Source organism: Aquarana catesbeiana, linkage group LG09, assembly GCF_042186555.1.
Source record: "Aquarana catesbeiana isolate 2022-GZ linkage group LG09, ASM4218655v1, whole genome shotgun sequence".
NCBI lineage: Eukaryota > Metazoa > Chordata > Amphibia > Anura > Ranidae > Aquarana > Aquarana catesbeiana.
In genome coordinates, this window is record NC_133332.1 from 268,309,350 (window position 1) to 268,333,664 (window position 24,315).

General features: G+C 41.4%; 1 protein-coding gene across 6 annotated transcripts in view; it reads left to right on the forward strand.

Annotated features, from left to right (window-relative positions):
* Positions 1-24,315, forward strand: part of GOLGA1 (golgin A1) — a 271,860-nt gene that overhangs the window by 118,899 nt on the left and 128,646 nt on the right. For all 6 annotated transcript variants that reach the window (XM_073600326.1, XM_073600327.1, XM_073600329.1 and 3 more), the window contains one exon: positions 24,164-24,275. In XM_073600326.1, coding sequence (XP_073456427.1) covers positions 24,164-24,275 — 112 coding nt within the window. The remainder of the gene's footprint in view (positions 1-24,163; positions 24,276-24,315) is intronic.

The following is a 24,315-nucleotide window of genomic DNA, read 5'->3' on the forward strand; positions in this document are numbered from 1 at the left end:
ACCAAACCCCCAACCACAGGCATGTGGATCAGGAAAGTTGAGGACATAAGGAAAATGGAGGATCTTATCCTCGCAGCCCGACATAAAAACGAGCTTTATACTAACACATGGTCTCTCTGGTTGTCCTTTATATTTTCCTTGTCAAAAGAAGTTTATTGAGTATACAATGTTATAAAGATACATAAAGTAAGTTTACAAGGATCTATAAAGTAAGCTCATTGTTTTACAGTAGGGTTTATATAGGTAAATATCATGAAATTTCAAATATTAAACATTGGGTTCACGTAAACCTAAATTAAAGATGTATATCATTTCCTTAGTTACTTTTGTAGGTATTTAAATGATTTATACCTACTATACATATTGTTTACAAGTAGAGTGTATATAGGTCAAATAAATTCTTATAATGAGCTTTAATCGTAAGGTGGAGAAAAGGAAAGAGAAAGAAGAAAAAGGGTTGAAAGGTAGAGGTATGGTCCACAAGGTTGTCCCGCTCGTCAGTTTATTCTTTTTAGTTCTCTTTGAAGCCTTAGAATGGGTGTCTCTGTAAGTCATTTAATCTGTTACCATGGCAACAGGACAGAGTCATTGAAGTTTGACAGGAACTGTTGTTTTATCCAAGGATGCCAAAGTTTTTCAAATTTTGGAATTTTATTTTGATCGATGGCAACCATCTTAGCATGGGACATTGTATTATTCATTCTGTGAATTGTTTCTGCTAGTACCAATGTAGGAGATTTCCATGCCTTGGCCACTGTTTGTTTTGCAGCCGTTATTAGTTGGATCATAAGTTTGAATTGAGAGAGTGTTAACCATTCCGGTTTTAGATTAAGTAAAGTTAAATATGGATCTGGTTGTATTATTTTTTTAAATATTTTAGATGCAATCACGAAGACTTCCTTCTAGAAGGTTTGGATTACTGGGCACGTCCACCATATGTGTAAATATGTGCCTATTTCTGGGCATCCTCGAAAACAAAGAGCTGAGGTATTAGGTGAATATTTTGCCACTCTAGCGGGTACAAGGTACCAGCAAGTTAGGACTTTATAATTTGTCTCCAGTGCTAAGATGTTGGGTGAAGATGACTTAGATGTGAGCCATATGTTAGACCAGTCCGTGTCTTCTAAAGTTCGTCCCAGGTCCTCCTCCCACCTCTGAACGTAAGAGGGTCTATTAAGATTTGCTACTCCATATAATTGATTATAAAGTGATGAAATTGTACCTTTAGCAAATGGATCTTTTGTACAGATTGATTCAAAAATGGATAATTGGGATAATGGTGTATCCCCCTTTAGGAATGGTGTATAGAAATTTTTGATTTGGAGATATCTAAAAATCTCAGAGTTTGGTAGATCATATTTTTCTCTAAGCGATGGGAATGAAAGGAATGATTTAGATGCTATGAAGTCATTTAGTGTCTGAATGCCTGATGTTGTCCAAGCTTTAAAAGAATTTGGGTAGATCCATGCCGGATAAAAGGCCGGATTTCTGATAAAAGAAAGGAGAGGATTGTGTGGAGATTGTAACTGATATTTGGTTTTTAGTTTATCCCAGAGAGATAAGAAGTGTTTAGTTATGGGATTATGAATTTTAAAGCGGTCTTTAGGATCAAGCCATAATAAATTTGATATTAATAGAGGGTTATTTTCTGAAGCCTCTATAAGTACCCATAATGGGATTTCCTGTTTTGCATGGTATTTGGACAGACTGGCCAAATGTGCTGCTCTGTAGTAGTTAGTAAAATTAGGGTATCCCAGGCCTCCTTTATTTTTGGGAAGATGTAGTGTGTGTATAGGTATACGTGGTTTAGAAGAGCCCCATATAAACGAAGTTGCTCTTTTTTGTACTATTCTCAAAAAATAGGAAGGAATTGGAATAGGGAGGACTCTGAATAGATAAAGCAATTTGGGTAGAATAGTCATTTTGATTGCATTAATCTTCCCTATCCAGGATAAAGGAAGTTGCGACCATTGTTTTATTAGATTTGTGATCTGTCTTAATACAGGAGGATAATTGGTTGAGAATAAGTCAGAATGAGATGCTGTTAAATGAATTCCAAGATATGGGATTGATTTTTCTGCCCATGTGAATGGGAGTGCAGCCCTAGCCGGGATCAATTCCATGTTTGTGAGTGAAATATTAAGCACTAGGCATTTCTTAGGATTAATCATAAGGCCGGATAGGGCTGCAAATCCATCAAGAGCTGGTATTAAGTTAGGACCAGAGACCTGTGGTGATGATAGAAAAAGTAATATATCGTCTGCAAATATACATAATTTGTGTGTAATACCTCCTACTTCAATGCCAGTTATAGTTTGGTTTGTTCTGATGTATTGGGCCATGGGTTCGAGTATAAGGGCAAATAATAAGGGAGATAATGGGCAACCCTGTCGGGTACCTCTTTTGATATTAAAGGCTTCAGATTTGTATCCAGCATATTTTATATAGGCTTTGGGTTTATTATATAATGCTTTGATCCATGTTAAAAAGTGGGGTCCAAAACCCCATTTTTGTAATGAATATTGCATATATTGCCAGGATACTGTGTCAAATGCCCTCTTAATATCGAGAGATAGAAAACATAAAGGGATTTTCCGTTTTTTAGCAATATGTGCCAATAACACTGCCCTGCGTATATTATCGCCTGCCTGTCTATTTGGCATGAAGCCTACTTGATCTCTATGTATTAATTTTCCTATAATGCTATTGAGGCGTTTTGCTATTATTTTTGCTAATAATTTAATATCGAGGTTTAACAGAGAGATAGGCCGATAATTCACACAGGAAGTATCATCAGAAAGGGGTTTTGGGATCATACAAACAATTGCCATTAGTGTTTCTTGCCGAAAAGAATATCCATCTAGAAGTTTGTTAAAAGTTTCAGTGAGAATGGGAGAGAGTATTTCTGAGAATGTTTTATAGTATAAAGCCGAGTAGCCGTCTGGGCCTGGTCTTTTGTTAAGTTTTAGGTCTTTTATGGCGTTAGCAACTTCATCTATAGTTATAGGCTCATCCAAACTGCTTTTTTGATTCCGAGATAACTCAGGTAAGGTTATTTTTGAGAAGAAGGATTCAGCCTCTGTAGGATTAAATTCATTGTTTGTCTTGTATAAAGTTGCGAGATGTGAGTGAAATTTATGGACTATTTTAACTGGATTACAAGTGTAAACATTTTTTGATAATTTCAAACGTATTGGTTTGAAAGATTTGTTAGTTGAATTTAATGCCTGAGCCAAATATGTACCTGGTTTGTTTGTATTCATGTAGAAATTGTGTTTGGAGCGTTTGAGGGATTTATCAACTGACTCAGTGAGAAATAGATCGTATTCCAATCTAGATTTTTCCAGATGAGATTTTGTACTCTGAGATGGATTATCTTTTAATGATATGTAGGCTGCATTAAAATTGAGTTCTAGTTTTTTTGCTAGATTTTTGCGTTCCCGTTTAAATAGTGCCATTTGTCTTTGTATTGTACCACGCAAGACAGGCTTATGAGCTTCCCACAGTGTTATTGGGGAGATGTCTTTTGTATTATTAATTGATATGTATTCCTTTAAAGCTTGTTCAATGGCCATCTGATGTAGTGGGTGTTTGAGCATTATGTCCGGTAAGTACCACGTTGGGTCATGCGCTTTTGGTATGGCTGAGGCTATAGTAGTGTATACTGCATTATGGTCAGACCACGGAATCGGAATTATATCTGATGCAATAATTTCTGGTATCATTCCTATAGTTAGAAAAATATGATCTATTCTGGTGAAGGTTTGATGAGGGTGCGAGAAATAAGTGAATTTCTTTTTCATTGGGTTACTTTCTCTCCACGAATCTACCAGATTGTATTTGGAAAGAAGTTGAGAAAAAGGTAATCTAGAGGTTATTTTGGATGGTGTAAAAGGTGATTTATCTAGAAATGGGAGGAGGACCTGGTTCGAATCCCCACACATTATCACTGTTCCTATTTTGTGTGTATTAATCACTTGTAAAATATGTGAGAGGAATGGTGTAGGTTGTTTGTTAGGAGCGTAGTAGGAAATCACCGTGATTGCTGTATCCATTATATAACCCATGAGTATCAGGTATCTACCTTCTGGGTCTTTAATTTCTGATGATAAGGTGAATGGTGTGGATCGGTGAAATGCAATTAGAGTTCCCCTTTGCTTGGTACAGGCAGAAGCCGTGTAAATTTGTTGATAAAAAGGAGAAATATATTTTGGAGTAGAATCTTTGGTGAAGTGTGTTTCTTGGAGGCATACTATGTGAGCCTTCTTGTTATGGAAAGGCTTTGGTCCTTTTTTGAGGGACATTTATTCCCTGAACATTCAGGGAAAGTATATTCAGTGGTGCCATGGCAATAGATCAAATAGTTTTGACTTACTTTTTGTTCTGCAGAGCTGACTGCGCAGATCAACCTGTGTGGACTGAAGAGATGAATAGATAGAAAAGAAACCAGTGAATTCTGGAGTAAAGAGTAAACAAAAAACATATGAGATTAGATGATACATTGTATAAATTATTTTTTGCAAGTAATCACAATTTACCCGTGAAAGAGAATAAATATCTCTCTCAGGGGAATAAGTGCCTTCGTCACACTCCCACATAATATGGTTGGAGAATGAGGAGGGCTAATGGGGGTACACGGATCTTCCGCTTACAGGAGAGAAGTGCTATGTCAAAAGACATCAAAATGATGTTTCATTAATTGGAGTGCAGAATATAGTTTTTGTTGAAATTATTTATTCCAGGGTGGTTGTATATGGTTAGTCTTGCCCTAGGCTAAATAATTCAGTTAGAAAGGTACTGTTAATAACTTTGGTATTGATGAAGATAGTTTGAATTATTTTGGGATTTTAACCCTTTTAGAGTAAACAATTACATATTTTATTCATATGTAACTGTTTAGATATGTTAACTCATAAAATTGAGGTTGTATTGCTTCAGATTAGAATAAACAAAAACATAATTCTAGGAACTAGTTAGGTAATAATATATTTGTTTTAAGAAAATAAAGAAAAAGCTTCCATTACTTCTGGGTTATTGAACATATTTGTCCTAAAAAGTAATAAATCTATTGTTATTACCTGATAATATATAACTGAACAAGAATTTCCTTATTTCACTTATATATTCTAAGGCTATATGAATCAGAAGTAATAAGAAATATAACTGGAATGTAACATGATCCCACACAGTGTGTGACTATCAGAATGCAGTTACATTCAGTTATAAATATAGGTTTTTTATAGAGAACCATCTCTTAGTATAATAAATGAAGAGATATCAGGAATTAGGATGTCAGTCCATTGAATCTTCTTGGTCCATGGATGATGTGGCATAACGGCCTCTTTTGTGAGAATGATGATTCCCATTTTGTTCTGAAATTTTCTGGGTGCTGCCTGAAGGTGAAGATGATGCCATTCTTCTGCGTGTGGGAGTGTTGCTGCTTGTGGGTTCTGTCAGATTTAATTTTAAAAGGGTTTGTTGTAGTTCATCTGCTGATCTGCTTCTGTAAATTGTACCTTGGTAGTTAAATCTGACTGAAAAGGGGAAGCCCCATTGATACATAATGTTGTGGCGTTGCAGTTCCATTAGTTGGGGTTTCATGGATCGTCTTTTAGTAATAGTAAGTTGGGATAGATCAGCAAAAATGTGATAATTGTGTCCTTGAAAATTAAGTTCCTTTTTTTTCTCTTGCAGCAATTAGTATTTGTTCTTTCGTTCTGTAATAATGAAATTTTGTGATTATATCACGTGGGGGTTCATCTTTCTTTTTGGCTGTGAGGGCTCTGTGTACTCTGTCCAGTTCTAAACGTTCAATAGGGATATCTGGCTTTAGTTCTTGTAATAGAGCAGTAATAGTAGATTGCAGGTCTGTCACAGTTTCAGGTATTCCCCTTATGCGCAAGTTTGAACGTCTGGCTCTATTTTCGTAATCTTCGAGCTTAGTTTGAAGTATTAAATTCTCTTTTTTTAATTGTTCCAATTCTGTTATATTTTCTTGGGTTGTAATTTCAATTTCATCCATTTTTATTTCTAAGGCTGCGGTGCGGTTTCCCAGCTCTCTTATTTCTTTGGTTAGGCTTTTTGTTATTTGGTCTGAGGTTTGTTTTAAAGCCTTATGAAGCATCTTTTCAAATTGTAATAATATTATTGGGGATGCTGAGGAGTCTTGTGGAGAAGTTTGTGAGAGGATTTGTTCTGTATCTGACTCAAATGGAGAGTCTTGCTGTGACATTTTCTGTCTGAGAGCGCCCTGGTGCTGTATATTGTGAGGTGACTGGAGCTGCTTCAGCTGCAGTGAGTGCCTGTGAGCTCTTTGTGAGGTGATTTTTATTTCTGCCACGGTTTCCTCCCAGTACCATATTTCCTGCCCAAACTTTCACAGTTTGTTCCCTGGGGCAAAAAGGTTCAAATGGATACCCTTTGAGCCTGCAGGCTCCGCTTTGTCCTTCTCTTCTCTCCTCAGCGGTGTGGAGCTCTAACAATGCATGTCTGCTCCGCTAGGCTCCGCCTCCTGCCCCCCCCCCCCGTCCTTTATATTTTCAAGCGAAGGTCAGAGTCTTCTAAATAGAGACTGAGTTTCTCTGACTAGTCAATTAAGTTACGTCGACCCCATATATGGGGCGTTCGCCGCCTCCATGTGCCCCTTCCCCGTTCCTCCCCCGTTCCTCCCCCCCCCCCCGATACCCTCCTTCCACATTCTTATTTCTGACCTTTATTCACGCTCCCTCTATTTCACCGCTATCACTTCTCTCACTTCCAATTTTCACTATCTTCAAAAAAAAAGAAAATGGACAGGAAGAAGGAGATACCCAGACAATTTATGAAACAGCAGCAATTTTGTCTATATTATAATATATAATCCTGCAGACTGTAACTGATGTTATATTACCGGTAAAAGCAGTTGAATGCTTCTGTGAGGCTGCGTCCTCAAAATTTGCACTTACACATGTTGTTATTTTGGGGCTTCGCCCTCTCTTTTGTCTAAATAAAGCTATATTTTGAAAAAAAAGAACAAACCTACAGTCCCTAGACCGTTCGTAACTCGGGGACTGTAGCAGTGTGACCAACCAAACCGGGACAGAGACTTTTGGAGGGGACTAGGGGCAAGCATCCTACCCACTGACTATGGGCCCTGGCTTTTAAGGGAACATTATTCTTTGGGAAGTGTGTGCCTGGGGGACCCTTGTAGTGGTCTTGCTTTGGATTCAAGTCCGTTTCCCCACAACACAGACTGGGAACTGGAGGACCCATATACATAATTGGGGTCTCTATGCCCCAAACCAGCAAAGGAAGCATCCCACTGTCATCTGGTGGCAGGCAGTGGGATGCTTCCTGAAGTCTGCGACATCCAAACCACCATCGGGATCTGAGGTCTGCTTAGCAGAAGAGGAGAGGTACAGATACCAGCCACCATGGAAGGGGAATTCATAAGAAAACTGCAAGTGATACAGCTGCAGCACAGGGGACCAGTACCAACGCAGATCCTGCTGGGATGGTATGACTCTGTCCACCAGCAACTCTGGAAGGAATCGCTAGACTGATAGCAGCGCCGCCAGGGAAAAATTCTCCTCTCCACCCAGGGTTAGAAGGTGGCGGTGGTTCTTCCCCAGCAGAAATCAGAGATGCAGGGAGGGTAGGAAACCATTCCCCCTCAGTGGCAGATCCACAGTCTGGGAGTGGAGGAAGCCGGCCTCCCTCCCCAACAGGCTTGAATGGAGGGGAAGATTTGGATGCCGCACACCGGATGTAGTCAAAAAACTTCACTTTATTGAAAAAATGGTATCATCAAAATAACAAGACTGTCATGCAGAAAGTACAGATAAGCTGACGCGTTTCGCACTCAGGACTGAGTGCTTACTCATAGCTAACAAATATTAAAAAGACAAACTTTTATATAGCTCAATGGAGTATCACATAAACATTTTGGTGGTTCTAGAGAAGAGGACGTTCCAGGGAACCTTGGCGAATCAGGTGAGTCTCCCCCTTCACCCATCTCTTTTAATGAAGTGTGTGCACTGCAACATTTAATAACACTGGCAGATGATTCGGATCCACCCCCCATGGATCCCACTGATTTACAGAAAAAACTAATAATCAGATCTAAATCTGATTTTTACCCAGTGGCATCCAGGGGCAAAGATCTTGATGTATTTCAGAGGTTGGTGGAGGGGGAATTAACTCGCTTGGCTCACAGTTACCATAGAAAATCGATTAAAGATAATTTGACACAAAATGAGAGATTAGCCTTAAAAATACTAACAGCAGCATGAGTAACTTTCCTATACTATTTGAACATGGTTATAACATCTACACCATCATGAGTCCTTATAAAGAACATTTCATGTTCATTTTTTACATTTTCACGTTTTGTCAGCCATTTTCTATTTCCTCTTGTTTTGTGTTCCGGTCAGATGGTGCCAAAATAGGAGTTTTTTCTACTGACCATTGGGGCCTATGTACTAACATATCCAATCTTATACATGAATATATAATATTTACCACCTTGATTGGTATATATGCCCGACAAGTTCCCCTACTCTGCATACTCAGTATAGTAACTATGGCAGAGCAGGAATTTCCAGGGAACCATGGCCAAGAATAGATGTTTGCAAAAGGTTACATTAACAATAGCAATATACAATATCTTTTATTGTTTCGCGATATCCATCATGTTCGGGTGTTTTATATACCTGACCAAAGTACAAGTTAATTTTACTTGAGGATGCATATCGCGACAATATTGAGATAAATAGTTTTATTCTATTTCGTTTTCCACACATTTTTGTGTTATTATATCTACCTTTTTCATCGTTTTCTTTTGATAATTATTCATGATTTGTATCATGAGGTTCACAATTTTATTTCATAATTATTACTTTTATTTTAGCTCATTTTTCATCACATAGATATATATGGAAACTTTCATTGTCCTATACATCTTTCTAGTTGTGTAGGAAACACCTGATATATATATTAGGTTTTTACGCAATATGTTTTCATTTTTTTACCTTATTTTATTTTATTCATTTTATTTACTTTCATTCGTTCACATTTTGTACACCTTGTTGTCCATATACATATTTTTTTGGACACCTTGGGATCATAATTCAGATATATTAAGCTTATTTATATGTACATAAGCTGACATACATTGTATCGTTTGTGTTCAGTGTTTATTTTGCGAGTGTAATGTTGCAATATGAATATGTAGTTGTTTCTCTTTAGAATGCAGCATTATAACATTTCTTCTCATCGTCTTCATAGATTGGATTCACGCCGATCATTATATGCCTGTTTTCATCTGTTTCAATTGCCGGTGTTAATATATGAGCATTGTATTAGTGGACTCATAAGATGTATTATTCCAATATGTTTTGTTTGGAGGTCTTGGCATTTGCTGACACACATATACTGAGACATGCTTTTATATGAGCCACCCGAGACGGATCACATACTAACATATTTTAACTTAATTGTCTGTCCGGATAATTTTTACGATCTCAGTCTGGTAACATTCTCGTCCAGCCTGTAGTATCTTACTTGTTTTTGATTTGTTCTTTTTTGTGACCCCTTAAACACGGGTGACTGGCCGAGACCACCCCCAACTTTATTACCATCATTATAATTCCACCTAAACATTTAGTGTGATATAGATTAGCGGCGCTCTACTATTTTGAACACCGCTGCTTCATTCCTGAAATTCCACACACACCCTGCTCACGGTCAGGCTCATCATTTAGAACTACTACGCTACAAGTCAGTCTACTGGGACCCTGCATATATCACTGCCATTTGACCAGATCAGGGCAACCCTGATCAGTGTGATTTTATGTCTTCGTATCCCAGCCTATAGTATTTTACTTGCTTTTCATTTGTCCCTTTTTGTGATCCCTTAAACTTGGATACTGGCCGAGACCTCTACCAACTTTATTACCATCACTATAATTCCATCTAGACATTTATTGTGACACAGACTAGCGGCATTCTATTACCTTGAACACCGCTGCTTCATTCCTGAAATTTTACACACACCCTGCTCTCGGCCAGGCTCATCATTTAGAATCACTACGTTACAAGTCAGTTTACTGGGACCCTGCATATATCACTGCCATTTGACCAGATCAGGGCAACCCTTATCAGCGTGATTTTATGTCTTTGAATCCCACAGTTTATTTTTATTATTATAGGGCCCTATATGTACCTTGTTATCAACCGCGGGCATATCACGCATTATTTCAGGTCACATTGCTCTATATTTCACCTGTATTATTCCGGCTTATTATAGAGAACCTCATCCACTTCACCGGCATATTATAGAGAGTTTCATCATATTTATATATTTTGTTCACATATAGTTTCATTACATTCACTCTTCACACTTACTTTGCACGTTGTCTGAATATTTTTATCAATATATTTTCTCTTTTTTTAATGAGAAATATTTTTTACACATTTTTTCCTTTCACCTAATAGTAATTTCTTTCTTTTTGATACTTATCACTTTTTATATATACACGTTATAGAAGTACATTTATTATTATATATACACGTTTATTGATAGGATTCACTATATATATATATATATATATATATATATATATATATATATATATATATATATATATACACACACATATATATTTTTTTGCCTACACATGTACATATACACATCTTTTTTCACATTCTTTGTCATCTATTTACATGTCACGGTTTTGAAAACATTTCTCAACCAGTTAACACACCAAATAGCCAGCAGATGCCGAGACCTCATTAAATTGGCTTCCAGCTGAGACTCAATGACCATCTAATTGGGCAATCATGTGATACTCCATTGAGCTATATAAGAGTTTGTCTTTTTAATATTTGTTAGCTATGAGTAAGCACTCAGTCCTGAGTGCGAAACGCGTCAGCTTATCTGTACTTTCTGCATGACAGTCTTGTTATTTTGATGATCCCATTTTTTCAATAAAGTGAAGTTTTTTGACTACATCCGGTGTGCGGCATCCAAATCTTCCCCTCCATTTAAGCCTGCTTTGCTTAGCATTCAGCCAGCACCTGGAGCTCTTCTGCTCTGAAACTTCTACTTACACCTGGGTCAGTGTCAGCCTGAGCGGTGGAAACACTTTCTTTGCTCCCTCCCCAACAGCCGGAGCGGATGATGTGGGGTCCCCAGCAGAAGCGCTGGCATTAGGGCAGAGTGCTACCAACCTCTGCCTGGCATCGGCAACAACTCCGGAGTTCCAGGGAGCCAAGGCAGGCGGTCCCTCTCCCCAGCAACAAGCTGATGTAGTGACGCTCCTACTTGCTGGCAACAGGGCAATGCACCGCTGGCCTTTGCCTAGCCGCTATAGTGTCTCCACAGCTTCAAGGAGTCAGGGCAGTCGGCCCCTCTCCCCAGCAGCAGACTGAGCCCTTGAATGGTAAAAACCATCCAGCTAAAGTGCTGGCACCCAGACAGAGATTCCAAGGCCTCTGTCCCCCACACCTACCGATGACAACTGTTCTCTGCAGCCAAGAATGGAAATAATGTGGACCAACTATATGGGTTCACGCTGCCTGACTAATGCAGGTCCAGACCAGGTGAAGGTCTGGAACCTTGTTGGTGTACCTTTTGATTGGGGAGAAATATGACAGACCAAACTGGAACAGAGGCTCTTGAAGGGGACTAGGGGCAAGCGTCCTACCCACTGTCTTATGGTCCCTGGCTTTTAAGGGAACACTACTCTTTGGGAGGTGTGTGCCTGGGGGATCCTTGGATTGGTCTTGCTTTGGATTCAAGTCCATGTTTTCCCGCAACGCACAGACTGTGGGAACTGGGGGACCCATATACATATTTGGGGTCTCTATGCCCCAAACCAGCAAGAACTGCTTCAGTCTGGGAGACTCAGAGCAGATGTTAATATAATTAACTCAAGCAACCAGATGCTGGGGGTCTCCTGATGTATTATGTTTAACCACTTGCCGATCGCTGCACGCCAATATACGTTGGCAAAATGGCAGCGGTGGGCAAATGGGCGTACCTGTATGTCCCCTTTAATTGGAGGGGCTAGTGGGCGCACGCGCGCCGCCGCGCACAGCGTGACCATGCCCGCGGGACCCGCTGACTCTATGACCGCCGGTCTCCTGGCAATCGTCTCACGGAGCCACCGAACGGGAGATGTAAACAAGGCATTTCCCCGTTCTGCCTTGTGACATGACAGAGATCACTGCTCCCTGTCATCGGAAGCAGTGATCACTGCCATGTGAGTGGAAGCCCATCCCCCCCACAGTTAGAGTCCCTCCCTAGGACACACTTAACCTCTTAATTGCACCCCCTAGTGTTTAACCCCTTCCCTGCCAGCGTCATTTACACAGTAATCAGTGCATTTTTATAGCACTGATCGCTGTATAAATGAGACTGGTCCCAAAATAGTGTCGCAGTCACGATAAAAATCGCAGATCGCCACCATTACTAATAAAAAAAAAAAAAATAACAATGCCATAAAACTATCCCCTATTTTTATAGACGCTATAACTTTTGCGCAAACCAATCAATATACGCTTATTGCAAATTTTTTTACCAAAAATATGTAGAAGAATACATATTGATCTAAACTGAGGGAAAAAATGTGTGTGTTTTATTTATTTATTTATTTTTAATATATTTTTGGGAGATATTTATTATAGCAAAAAGTAAAAAATATTGCTTTTTTCTTAAATTGTCTCTCTTTTTTTGTTTATTGAGCAACTAATAAAAACCACAGAGGTGATCAAATACCACCAAAAGAAAGCTCTATTAGTGGGGAAAAAAAGGACGTCAATTTTGTTTGGGTGCAACGTCACACGACCGTGCAATTGTCAGTTAAAGCAACGCAGTGCCGAATCACAAAAAGTGCTCTGGTCAGGAAGGGGGTAAAATCTTCCGGGGCTGAAGCAGTTAAGGTGTTATGTGTTAAGCATCTTTCTCTCATTGTGTGCCTCCTAGGTGTGCATTCCCATTGTTAATTGAGTCACCTATTGTTTCTGTCTGTCTGCTCATCTTGGAGATGAGATTAATATTGTGTCCACATTACCTTGTTATCAAATTATTGTGGGATGTCATGTGTTTATCTTAATCTGCTTATGGTTTAATTGGATCATTGTGCATGTTGGCTGTTCTTTAGCTACTGTATGTTAATTGCCTTACTGTTCGCATGATGTGATCAAATTCTTATCTGATCTGGTGTACTATAATTGCTGTGTGAGTTTTCAATAAATAGTTACAGCTTGTACCTGAGCTAGTGCCGCCTAGTATCATGGGTGTAATACCTGATTCCTGGTTCCAGACTGGAGGAAGCTATAATCTTGACATAAGCATCCATGCTGGGTGCTGGGCGGTTCCGTCACAAGCAGCAAGAGCTGGTTTTAGCGCTGGGCCTGCCAGGTTAAAGAGGGCTTTTAAGAAAGTCTCAAATTTTCTGTAATCATCATCTTTAACTGCTTGCGGCCTGCCCACCGTCAAATGATATGACGGCATCCCGGAACGGCTGCTCTTGCGTGCCCGCGGTGGCGCGCAGCACGGCAATCTTGGCCGCGCGGTGTTGCTAGGACACGGCGCGACCTCGATCTCTGTGAAGAGCCACCTCCACGGCTCTTTAACCATGTGATCAGCTGTGTCCAATTACAGCCGGTCCAATGTAAACAAGGAGATGCCGGTAATCGCTCTCCTCGCCTCACACTGACAGAGTGTGCGAAGAGGAGAGCCGATCACCTGCATCTCCTTACAGGGGGACATCTAGGGGTGTAATCAGGGCACGGATCATCAGTGCCCTGATTACAATAAATAAATACAGTGTTACAAAACAGTGCCCAGCATTGCCCACCAATGCCAGCATACAGTGCCTACCAGTGGCAGCACTGAATGCCCACAAGTGCCACCAATCAGTGCCCATTAGTGATGCCAGTCAGTGCTGGCAATCAGTGCCGCCTATCAGTGCTGCCCATCACTGCTGTCGATCAATGTCGCGCATCAATGCCACCCATCAATGCCCATCTGTACCGCCTATCCATGCCGCCTATCCGTGCCCACCAGTGCCGCCCATTAGTGCCCTTCAGTGCCACCTATCAGTGCCCATAAGTGTGGCATATTAGTGCCTCCTCATCAGTGCGACCTCATCAGTGCCCATAAGTGCCACCTCATCAATGCCCACCAGTTCAGCCTATCGGTGCCCATCAGTGCCGCCTCATCAGCGCACATCAGTGAAGGCGAAAAATTATTTGGTTACAAAATTTACAGTGATTAAATACCACCAAAAGGAAAGCTCTCTTTGTGCGAAGAAAATGATTCAAAATTTGTTTGGGTACAGTGTTGCATGACCGCGCAATTGTCATACAAAGTGTGACAGCTCTGAAAGCTGAAAAATGGCTTGGGCAGGAAGGGGGTATAAGTGCCTGGTAGGCGAGTGGTTAAAGAATATGTTCACCTTTTAGAAATATGCTACATTAGGGGTAGGCAACCTTTTGACCATCTATATACAGAGTGTAATGTGGTGCTTACTTGTGTAGAAATACAAACTACAGAGTGTAATGTGGTGCTTACTTGTGTAGAAATACAAACTAAACTTAAGTTATCAAAACAATATCTAATAACCCTGCTGGGTGCTAAGCTCAATACCAGTGCTGCAGGGATCTTTTACCAAATGTGCAAATCTCGCAAATAAACTAAATTTCATATTACAAATGATCATAAAATAATTGAAATTAATACCCCTACTGGGTAGTGTAACTAAATCACCAGTGCTACAAAAGATGCAAGAAAATGCGGAAATAAATATTATACTGAGTCAATCAATAAAGTGTCAAGATGTATCAGTCCAATTCAGTGATATGATCTTTCACACAATGTGTCCATAAACCAATAGGTTGTAGATCCAGTGACATGAGGTTGTGCAAGTCCGATCAATTTTCTCTGTGGTGTGGTCACTCTCCCTTATACCATAATCCACACTGTGTGTACCAGTAGCTTACCTCCATTCTTTAGACCCTAGGGTCTAATCGCGCGTGGGGTGTAGATGGTTCCTCTCCATGAGTGGCTGTGTCCAGTAGTAATGCGACACTGTAAGACCATACAGAGCTGTCCACACTTCCTACCACTATGTAATTACCGTAGATACTCTAGTATAAGCCGAGTTTCTCAGCCCATTTTTTAGGCTGAAAGACCCCCCCTCGGCTTGAGTGAGCCGTACAGCAGCCGTACCTTTGATTACTGAAACAGTGGGTGTCTCCCGCTGTGTTATGCAGTCTGTTCGGCCAACCATTGTAACAAAGCCCCGCCTCCTCGATAAAGTAACACTGATACAATGCTGGGAGGAGGCGGGGCTTTGTTACAATGGACGGCCGAACAGACTGCATAACACAGCGAGGGACGCCCGCTGTTTTAGTAATCAAAGGTGAGGCTGCAAAGGGGCATTGTTTACCCAGTAGCTGCTGCATTTTCCCACCCATGGCTTATACTCGAGTCAATATGTTTTCCCAGTTTTTTGTGGTAAAATGAGGTGCCTCGGCTTATATTTGGGTCAGCCTATACTCGAGAATATATGGTACCTCTCCTCCAGTGTGTATGATGCAATTATATAAGAAGATAGACCCTCATAGTGTAGTATTAAAATATATCGTAGTAAATACATGTACACTATAGTATCAGCAGCATCAAGAAACATGGAACTTCTGGTCTCGGCCAAAAACCAGAAGTGACCTCACCCGGCTCCCCCCTAGGGAATGCCTGTCAGTGGGTATACTGCCAAAAGGGTCTTTGGTGACTGGGTTTCAAAACAATTGACCAAGGCCCTGGACCTGTACAGCACCCTGCGGCTAACTCATTGTGTTGCAGCAAGTACCAAGGTGAGCACCCCACACAGTATCCAGTGTCCAAAGCAAAATTACAGGCTGTCCCCACATGGAGTCCGGGTTCTCCGAGTTCTATCAAGGTTGTGCCAATCTGGATACACTACTTCGGTGTAGACAATAGAAGTCGGTGAGAGTTTATTGAAGAACTGGAAGATAAAATAAAGAAAAATAAAACTATTTTTTGGTAAAATATATAAAGGATTGATTTGCAATCCAAAACCAAACACCTTAAAATTGTGCACACCTGCAAAATTGCGAAAAATCAGGTCACCCAAAATTGTCCATAGGCAACAGGTTATCATTTTAGACTTCGCTGTGAATTATGGCCCTAGAATTCTTTCTCACACCACTATTCACAGCAATGCCTCACATGTATGTGGTGCAATGTTTGCAGCCTTACTTAATTTGCTATCCTCAATATGTCTACATCACCAACAAAAGACTGTTCAAGATATTCAACCTCTTCCTTCTTGAATGGCTACAATTTTATGAAATTGATTATGAAACATAGACTTCTTTGTCTACATTGCCCTATTCATCAGAGATAATTAACCTCATTTCATCAATGTCCTGTTCTCAAAGTATTTCCTCTTCGGTTAGTTTTCATTTGCATCTTCCCTTAGTAGTGTGTGCCTAACTGCCCTAACGAAGGTATTTGCTGTGGCAACGTCAAGACCAGCCACTTGATAACCCTCCCCATCCGAGCTTGAATCTGAAAATGAAACGGATCCAGAATTTTCAAGGGAAATTCCTGTAGATGGGCATGGCCGAGAGTCAGTATTGTGAGAAGTAGAAACCGACTCTTGCACAGAGGGCCACATTTGACAAGCGAATGATTCAGTAGTGTCTCAGAACACTTGTTTCAATCAGGACACAAGTGCAAATTGTCTGCCTCTTTATCTCTTGTAGCCACTATGAAGCAGGTTTTAAAAGCTGTCTCTCCAGGCAACACTACCAGGGGCCTGACACCCAACTGGCGGTCATCCTGTAAGAAGTCCTCCCAGGCGGTTTAAATTGGTGCAGATTGGTGTCAGGCTGGATCTTCAGCATTCAACATTAGGCACCAGAACCGGAAATTGTTGTTTGTTGCTATGGACTTGGTTTTCAAAGACCTCCTTCATTGAAAACTGTTTACTGGAGGGGGCGTGGCCGACCGGAGCTGTAGATGGACGCCTGATACCACAGCTCGTCACACGGGATATCTCCAAGCTACTCAGGCCGCACAGCTTCCTTAATCCGGTGCCATCCTTACACCTGAGACACCAGAGAACATGGCCAGTGGGTCTAGGAAGCGAAACCCGGAGTATAAACCTAAAAAACTCACCGAGTTCTCCTACAAGCTGGGGGAGCAGGTCAGTGAAATCCAAGATGGCGCCGGCTCGGCCGCGCCGCGGCACTCATACATGGATCTACCGGACGGATTCCCGGTAGATCCTGCGCCACCCGACCCCCCAGCATTACCCCCTCACCCCCCGGAGGGTGACCACCTCCTGAATAGCCCCGCAAAGGCTAAAATGAGGCTAGATGCGCCGCTGCAGCGGCCGCCCACAGCACAAATCGAGGCCCAGGCTTTCAATCCCCTTCTCAGCAACCACGCCCTGCACTCATCCATGGCATCTTTCCCTACCTCAGGACAGCCTGTGATGGACACCACATTAAAGGACATGCTACTGTCACTGCAGACCTCCCTTATGACAGATCTCTCCTCACTATTTGCTAAAATCTCCTCAGACATACACTCAATTGATGATAGTGACATGCATTGAAAAAAATATGAGTGAATGGACTTCCACAGTTAATGAGGTCATTGATGTGTGTGAAGATGTGAGAGAAGAGCAAACATGGATTCGCGCCAAGCTGGCCGATTTAGAGGACAGATCTCGCAGGAACAATATCAAGCTGCGCGGAGTCCCCGAATCCATTATGCCTGCAGACCTGCGACGGTTCGCGAAAGAAATGATGCACGTTATTGTCCCAGAAGCATCCCCCAGGGACATAATAATAGATAGAATACACAGAATTGCCAAGCCATCCCACCTTGCGGCCTCCATTCCCAGAGATGTTTTAATGAGAGTCCACTTCTTTCATATCAAAGAGAAACTCTTGCTGGGGGTCAAAAATAAATCGCCACTACCTGCTCCGTACACAGGAATCCAATTTTTCCCAGATCTCTCTAAATATACTCTCCAACTAAGAAGAAACCTGAACCCGATTACCAAAGGGCTTCAAAACCATAAAATACCATACAAATGGCATCACCCAGCGACTATCCTGGTCACTAGGAATGGTCAACCCCACGTCATACATGACTCAACAAAGGCCTGCACCTCCTCCACAACTGGGGAATAATTATTGAACCTCCCAAGACTCCACCAATGCGCAACGGCCCATCTCCTGCCCACAGCCGTATGGATCACCACCCCAGCTGAGGGGACCCCACAGTTACTACCGTAGTAGGCCTAAATACTGCATCTCAAATCCCCTGGAGCTTGACGAATTGTTCCATTGATTGTTCAGCTCCCTTCGTTACTAACTGTTTATACCCCCAATTGGAGGTTGAAGCGGTGTTTTACACCACCTCTACGTATCCTTTTCCAACTTAGCAGAGTTACCTTATCGGCGGTTTGCTCACTGGATTTGTACTGTCAAGTGTGATTAACATTTTGCTCTATCTGCAGCTCTATTACCCAAACCACTATTGAGTCCGTGGACCGAAGCCTCCTACCAACTGATACAGATCCTAGGACTCTCCGACCCTTAGACTGGGACGACTGACCGTAAGTGATTTCTCACACGAGCCTTCCTTCATCTCCCTACACAATGCCACTAAACATATTATCGCTAAATGTCAAGGGCCTGAACCATCCGGCTTAACAACATTCTTTATGGAAAACCGCCAAAGCTCTCCAGAGTGACATTCTTTGTATTCAAGAGACACACCTGATAAAGTCAGAATCCTCACTATGTACCAACCGCCAATTTCCTCACATTTTTCAAGCATGCCACTCCACTAAATCCAAAGGTGTCATGATAGCAATCAAAGAAACATTGGACTTCCATCTATCCAAACTTCTAATTGACCCTGAAGGTCGTTACTTAATTATAGTGTGTACCATCAACAAAGTTTCTTATACCCTCACCAATATCTACGCACCGAACACTCACCAAATGAAATTCTTGCATAAAGTTCTACGTGTAATCAAACAGATAAGAAAAGGTCATTTAATTCTTTGTGGGGATTTCAATATTGTTCCCGACACCAACATGGACACTACGTCACCAGCGAAGAGGCGATTATCACCATTGAAATAATTTTTATCCTCACAGGACTTATTTGATGTGTGGCGCTGCCAACATGGCTCAGAAAAGGATTTTACCTACTATTCGCCCATGCACAATTCATATTCAAGAATTCATTTATTTGCTACTGATAAATGGCTCCTTCAGAATGTTTGTCAATCTGAAATCCACACCACGACATGGTCAAACCACGCCCCAATATCAATTTCTATTTCAGACTCCACTCCACAACGTAACACATTTCTATGGCGTGCAAACAATTATATACTCCAAAATGAAAAATACACAACAGAGATCTCCAATCATCTCACTGAATTTTTTTCTATAAACAAAGGCTCAGTGTCTGACCATGGAGTGGTGTGGAGTGCCCATAAGGCCTATATTAGAGGTATGTTAATAAAACTAAGTTCCCTTCACAAAAGGAAGAGGATGCAGCATATAGATGAACTAACCTCCCAAATTACCTCCCTAGAACAACAACATAAAGCCAACCCCCAAACCCCGCAAACCCACCAGTTGTTGAACCTTAGGCAAGAACTGAAAACCTTGCTCCTTCAATCGTTCGAATATCTCCAGCGTAAACTAAAAGCCACTTCTTACGCCACCTCCAACAAGGCAGGGAAGACTCTAGCAATGAAACTTAAGGGTAGAAGACTTAAAACCAAAATCTCTCAGATTAACCACCCCCACACGAATATCCCTCAGTCCAACCCTCAGGACATAGCCAACGCATTCAGCGATTACTATAGCGACCTCTACAATTTGAAACACGACCCTAACACCCCGCAACCATCACCAGAAGAGATTAATCGCTTTCTCCAATCCATTCAGTTACCCACCCTGAATGGTACTCAACTAGAAAATCTCAACAAACCCTTTACAGAACAGGAAGTTAAAACATCAATTGATTCCCTACCTAATGGGAAAGCCCCAGGACCTGACGGCCTAACAGCCGAATACTATAAACAGTATTCTTCACAGATTATCCCACATATTACAGAACTATACAACAACGCTGCCTCCTCTTCGAAAACTTCAGAATTATTATTTGAATGCATTAATAGTTATGATACCGAAGCCAGGGAAGGAACCTAACACCCCCAAAAACTTCAGACCAATATCCCTACTCAACCTTGACCTAAAAATGTATGCTAAGACCATTGCCGCACGTCTACTAGACATTATACCCACCCTCATAAATAGAGACCAGGCAGGGTTCACCAAAGGGAGACAAGCACCAGATGCTACTAGAAGAATGATCAACCTGATACACCACGCTGAATCCACTGGAACGCCTTCTCTGCTCCTATCTTTGGATGCAGAGAAGGCGTTCGACAGAGTTCACTGGACTTACCTTAAAATGGTCCTCCAGAAATTTGGATTCAGAGACCACATCCTTAGAGCCATCTTGGCAATGTATACCACTCCCTCGGCCCAAGTCTTCACAGAAGGTATGCTTTCAAAACCATTCCCTATTACAAATGGCACACGTCAAGGCTGCCCCTTGTCCCCTCTTATCTTTAATTTGCTAATGGAACCTCTGGCGCAACACATCAGATCCAATAGTACAATATCTGGAATACAAATAGGTAACATCTGCCACAAATTTAGTCTTTTCGCGGACGATGTTATTCTAGTACTCACTAATCCCACATCTTCCCTGGCTGAAGTACAGGCTACACTAAATTGGTTCAGTAAAGTATCGTATTATAAACTAAACACAACCAAATCTTCTATTCTTGATATAAATCTAGATGCCACTACTAAGAATTTACTTCAGGTACAGTACTCATTCGCATGGGCAGACAAGGAAATCACATACCTGGTAATCCAACTCCCAAAAAATACCAGAAATCTCTACTCGTCTAACTTCCTCCCACTCCTTCACAAAATCAAAACTGATACACAACATATTATAAAACACGAGCTCTCCTGGCCAGGGAGACTTGCGGCCTTCAAAATGACATGTCTTCCTCAAATATTGTACTTCTTCCGAACACTGCCAATTCCAATACCCGCTTCTTTCTTTAGGTCCCTTCAGTCAATTTTCAACAAATTTCTTTGGAATGGGAAAAAACCCAGATGCGCACACGCAAAATTAATTAAACATAGATTGGCGGGAGGCACAGGATTCATAGAATTTAGAGATTACTACTTAGCGGCCATACTTGCACAACTCCCAGAGTGGTTTCAACCTAACACTCAATCTCTATGGGCCCAGATAGAAAACCTTTCACTTATACGCCCTAACCTAAAACACTGGTTAATGAGCACTCCTTTGGGCTCTTATGTATCACCCTCCATCTCCCCGACCATGAAGGCTTCAGTCTATGCCTGGAAAAAGATGATTACCCTCTCAGAATACATCCCCTCTAAGACACTCTTCAACATACCCTTAGAGACTCTTCACCATCTGTCACCGGATCTTAGACTCTCCAGATGGTCCCTCAATGGAATACACTCGATACACCACCTTATACAAGGTAATAAAATTAAACCCTTCTCCCAACTACAAACAGAATTTGCATTGCCCGCCACTGAACATTTCACATTCCTCCGCATTCACCACTACCTAGCTAAAATGCCTCTCCCCCTCTACAACATTCCCCCAAAGACCTGGGATTTCCTCACAAACCCCGCACCACGACCCAAAGGCATATCTTACTTTTATACCCTTCTCCAGGGGAAAAGGTCCTTTACCAAGTTGGTTCCCCATCACCAATGGGAAAAAGACCTTACCAGTACTTTTTCAGACGCACAATGGCAACTAGCTCTTAAGACCACCTACAAGGCAACCCAATGTTCAACACTTTGGGAATTCACCCAGAAAATCTCGCTCCGTTGGTACTTAACCCCAGATAAGCTAGTTACCTTCAGTCCCCACACCCCCAACACTTGTTGGAGATGTAAATCATCTAGAGGAGACACGTTTCATATTTTTTGGACATGCCCCTCCATCCGGAAATACTGGACAGATACGTTTAATCTGCTTACCAACATTACTAAAATTCCTATCCCACCCTCACCCGAGATGGCGCTTCTAAATTTAAACATAGAAAACATACCTGGCCCCCTCAGACACACAGCAACCCATATTCTCTTGGCTTCTAGAATTAAAGCGGGGGTCCACCTATCTATCGTTTTTTTTTTTTTTTTTTTTTTGAGTTCATTCACAAACTTTTCTTCTCAGCATTACATACTCACATATTGTGTGTAATATGTCTGCCTGTGTCAGATTTCGTCGGAAAGAATAACTTATATTATGCACTGCAGGCGGTTTCCATCTTCATTGTGGGCATTTGAAGCCCACAAGCATTTATTTCCTGGATGTGGTGAATGCTGTGCTCCCAGCATTCACCGCTCGTTCCCGCACATGCTCAGTGGCATCCTGGGAAGCCTGAGACTAGCTCCCAGGAGTCTGGGAGAGGCTAGAAACACGCCTACTCCCACGGGAGGAGAACCAGGAAGTGCAAAGAAGAATAGAAAAATAAAAGGTAATTACGGCGATTTACATTTTTTTAAACGGCATGTCATCATCTAGGCAAGGAAGAGAATACATACAGATATTGTTCAAAATTTGGGTGGAACTCCGCTTTAATATAACAAGAAATTGGAAGTCAGACACTTCCCCAACCATAACACAAACAATAGACCTGGTTTTACTCCACTTCAGTTACGAAACAATGATGGCCGCCAGCAATGGTCTGGCCTCAAAAGCCAGTAAACAATGGTTACCCTGGACAAATTGGACTAATGCTGCATTCCCTACTCAGAATCCCAAAGTCAACCTCACACCTTCTTGACCGAGCGATTTGTTCATCATGTCTTAGTTCTGCTAGATACACCTTGACTATAGCAGAGGTTTAACACCTCAATTTACAAGAAATTGATTGTACTTTGCAACTACCCATGAGGACCGTTCTCCCCTTGCAGCACAAAGAGATCCCAACTGGGGTGCTGGGATGGGAGAAGGGGCCTTATATGTATGATTTTCTAACTACAGTAGTATATATTTCTATACCTATGCTCATTTAAATACATCTAATCCAGTGACAAGCTACTGACTGTTACGTTAGGTTTATTTTTGAAAATCCTTTGTTTTGAATATACACACTACGTCGTTGCACGACGTACAATATCTTAATTGTACCTTGTATTTCCTTGCGAAAAATCAATAAAATAATTTGAAAGAGAAAACTGTTTACTTTTGTGCAGAAAAAACCTTGCATGGATTGTCCCTGTCTCATTCACGGTTTACTGCTGCCAATACCAGTTGATTATGTCTAGGGTTGCACCAATATCGGTCAGAACTGCAACCAGTAGCTAGCTATACACTGTACACATTGTAGCTGTAAGGGAATGGGATTTCAGCTCCTGTGTATGTGTGCTGGGTGGGGAGCAGGAGCTCTGCCTGTGTTCAGGCTGTGTACAATGCAGGGATGGGAGACAGGGCTCTGCCCAGTGACAACTTTACTGTGCCCTCCTGCCAGCCCTGTACTTTGCCCTCCCTGTGTTGTGTACTCTTGCCCTCCCTGTGTTGCGTCCTCCTCCCTGTACTGTGCCCTCCACAAGCCCTATTTCACCCCACCGTCAACTACCCTGCCCTTGGTTACCCCTCTACTCCCCACCCTGCCCTTACCCAGCTCTCAAACTAACTTTCATTTCACTTATGCAAACAGTTTTGACGTGTTAATATTTTTATACTCAACACACGGTTTTAGCTTTTTATATTTTTTCGTAGGCCTCTTGTTTTATAGCAACCAGTCTGGGTTTCAGACTTCTTTATGATGGGTAGCTTTTCTGCTACTAGGGGCAACACAGTGTTTCCATCCAGCCAATTTGGATGTTTAAAGATTTTGTCCTTGTATATAAGGGTTGATTTTTTTATTTTTTTTTTCATTTTAACTGCCCATTGTCAGGTCAGATGATACATATGTTGTATGACATTTCATATTTTCAATATTAATATACGAGTTTTGTTTTCTATTTTGTCATATAGGACAGAGCTGACAGCAGCTCAGGAAGGTGCAGAAATGAAGATTACAGAACTAGAACAGAGGCAGCAGGAACTGCAAGGCTTCATCCAAAATCTTTCTTTAGACTTGCAGAAGGTCAGTGACTCTTACATAATTGCATTCTATGCATTAGGGT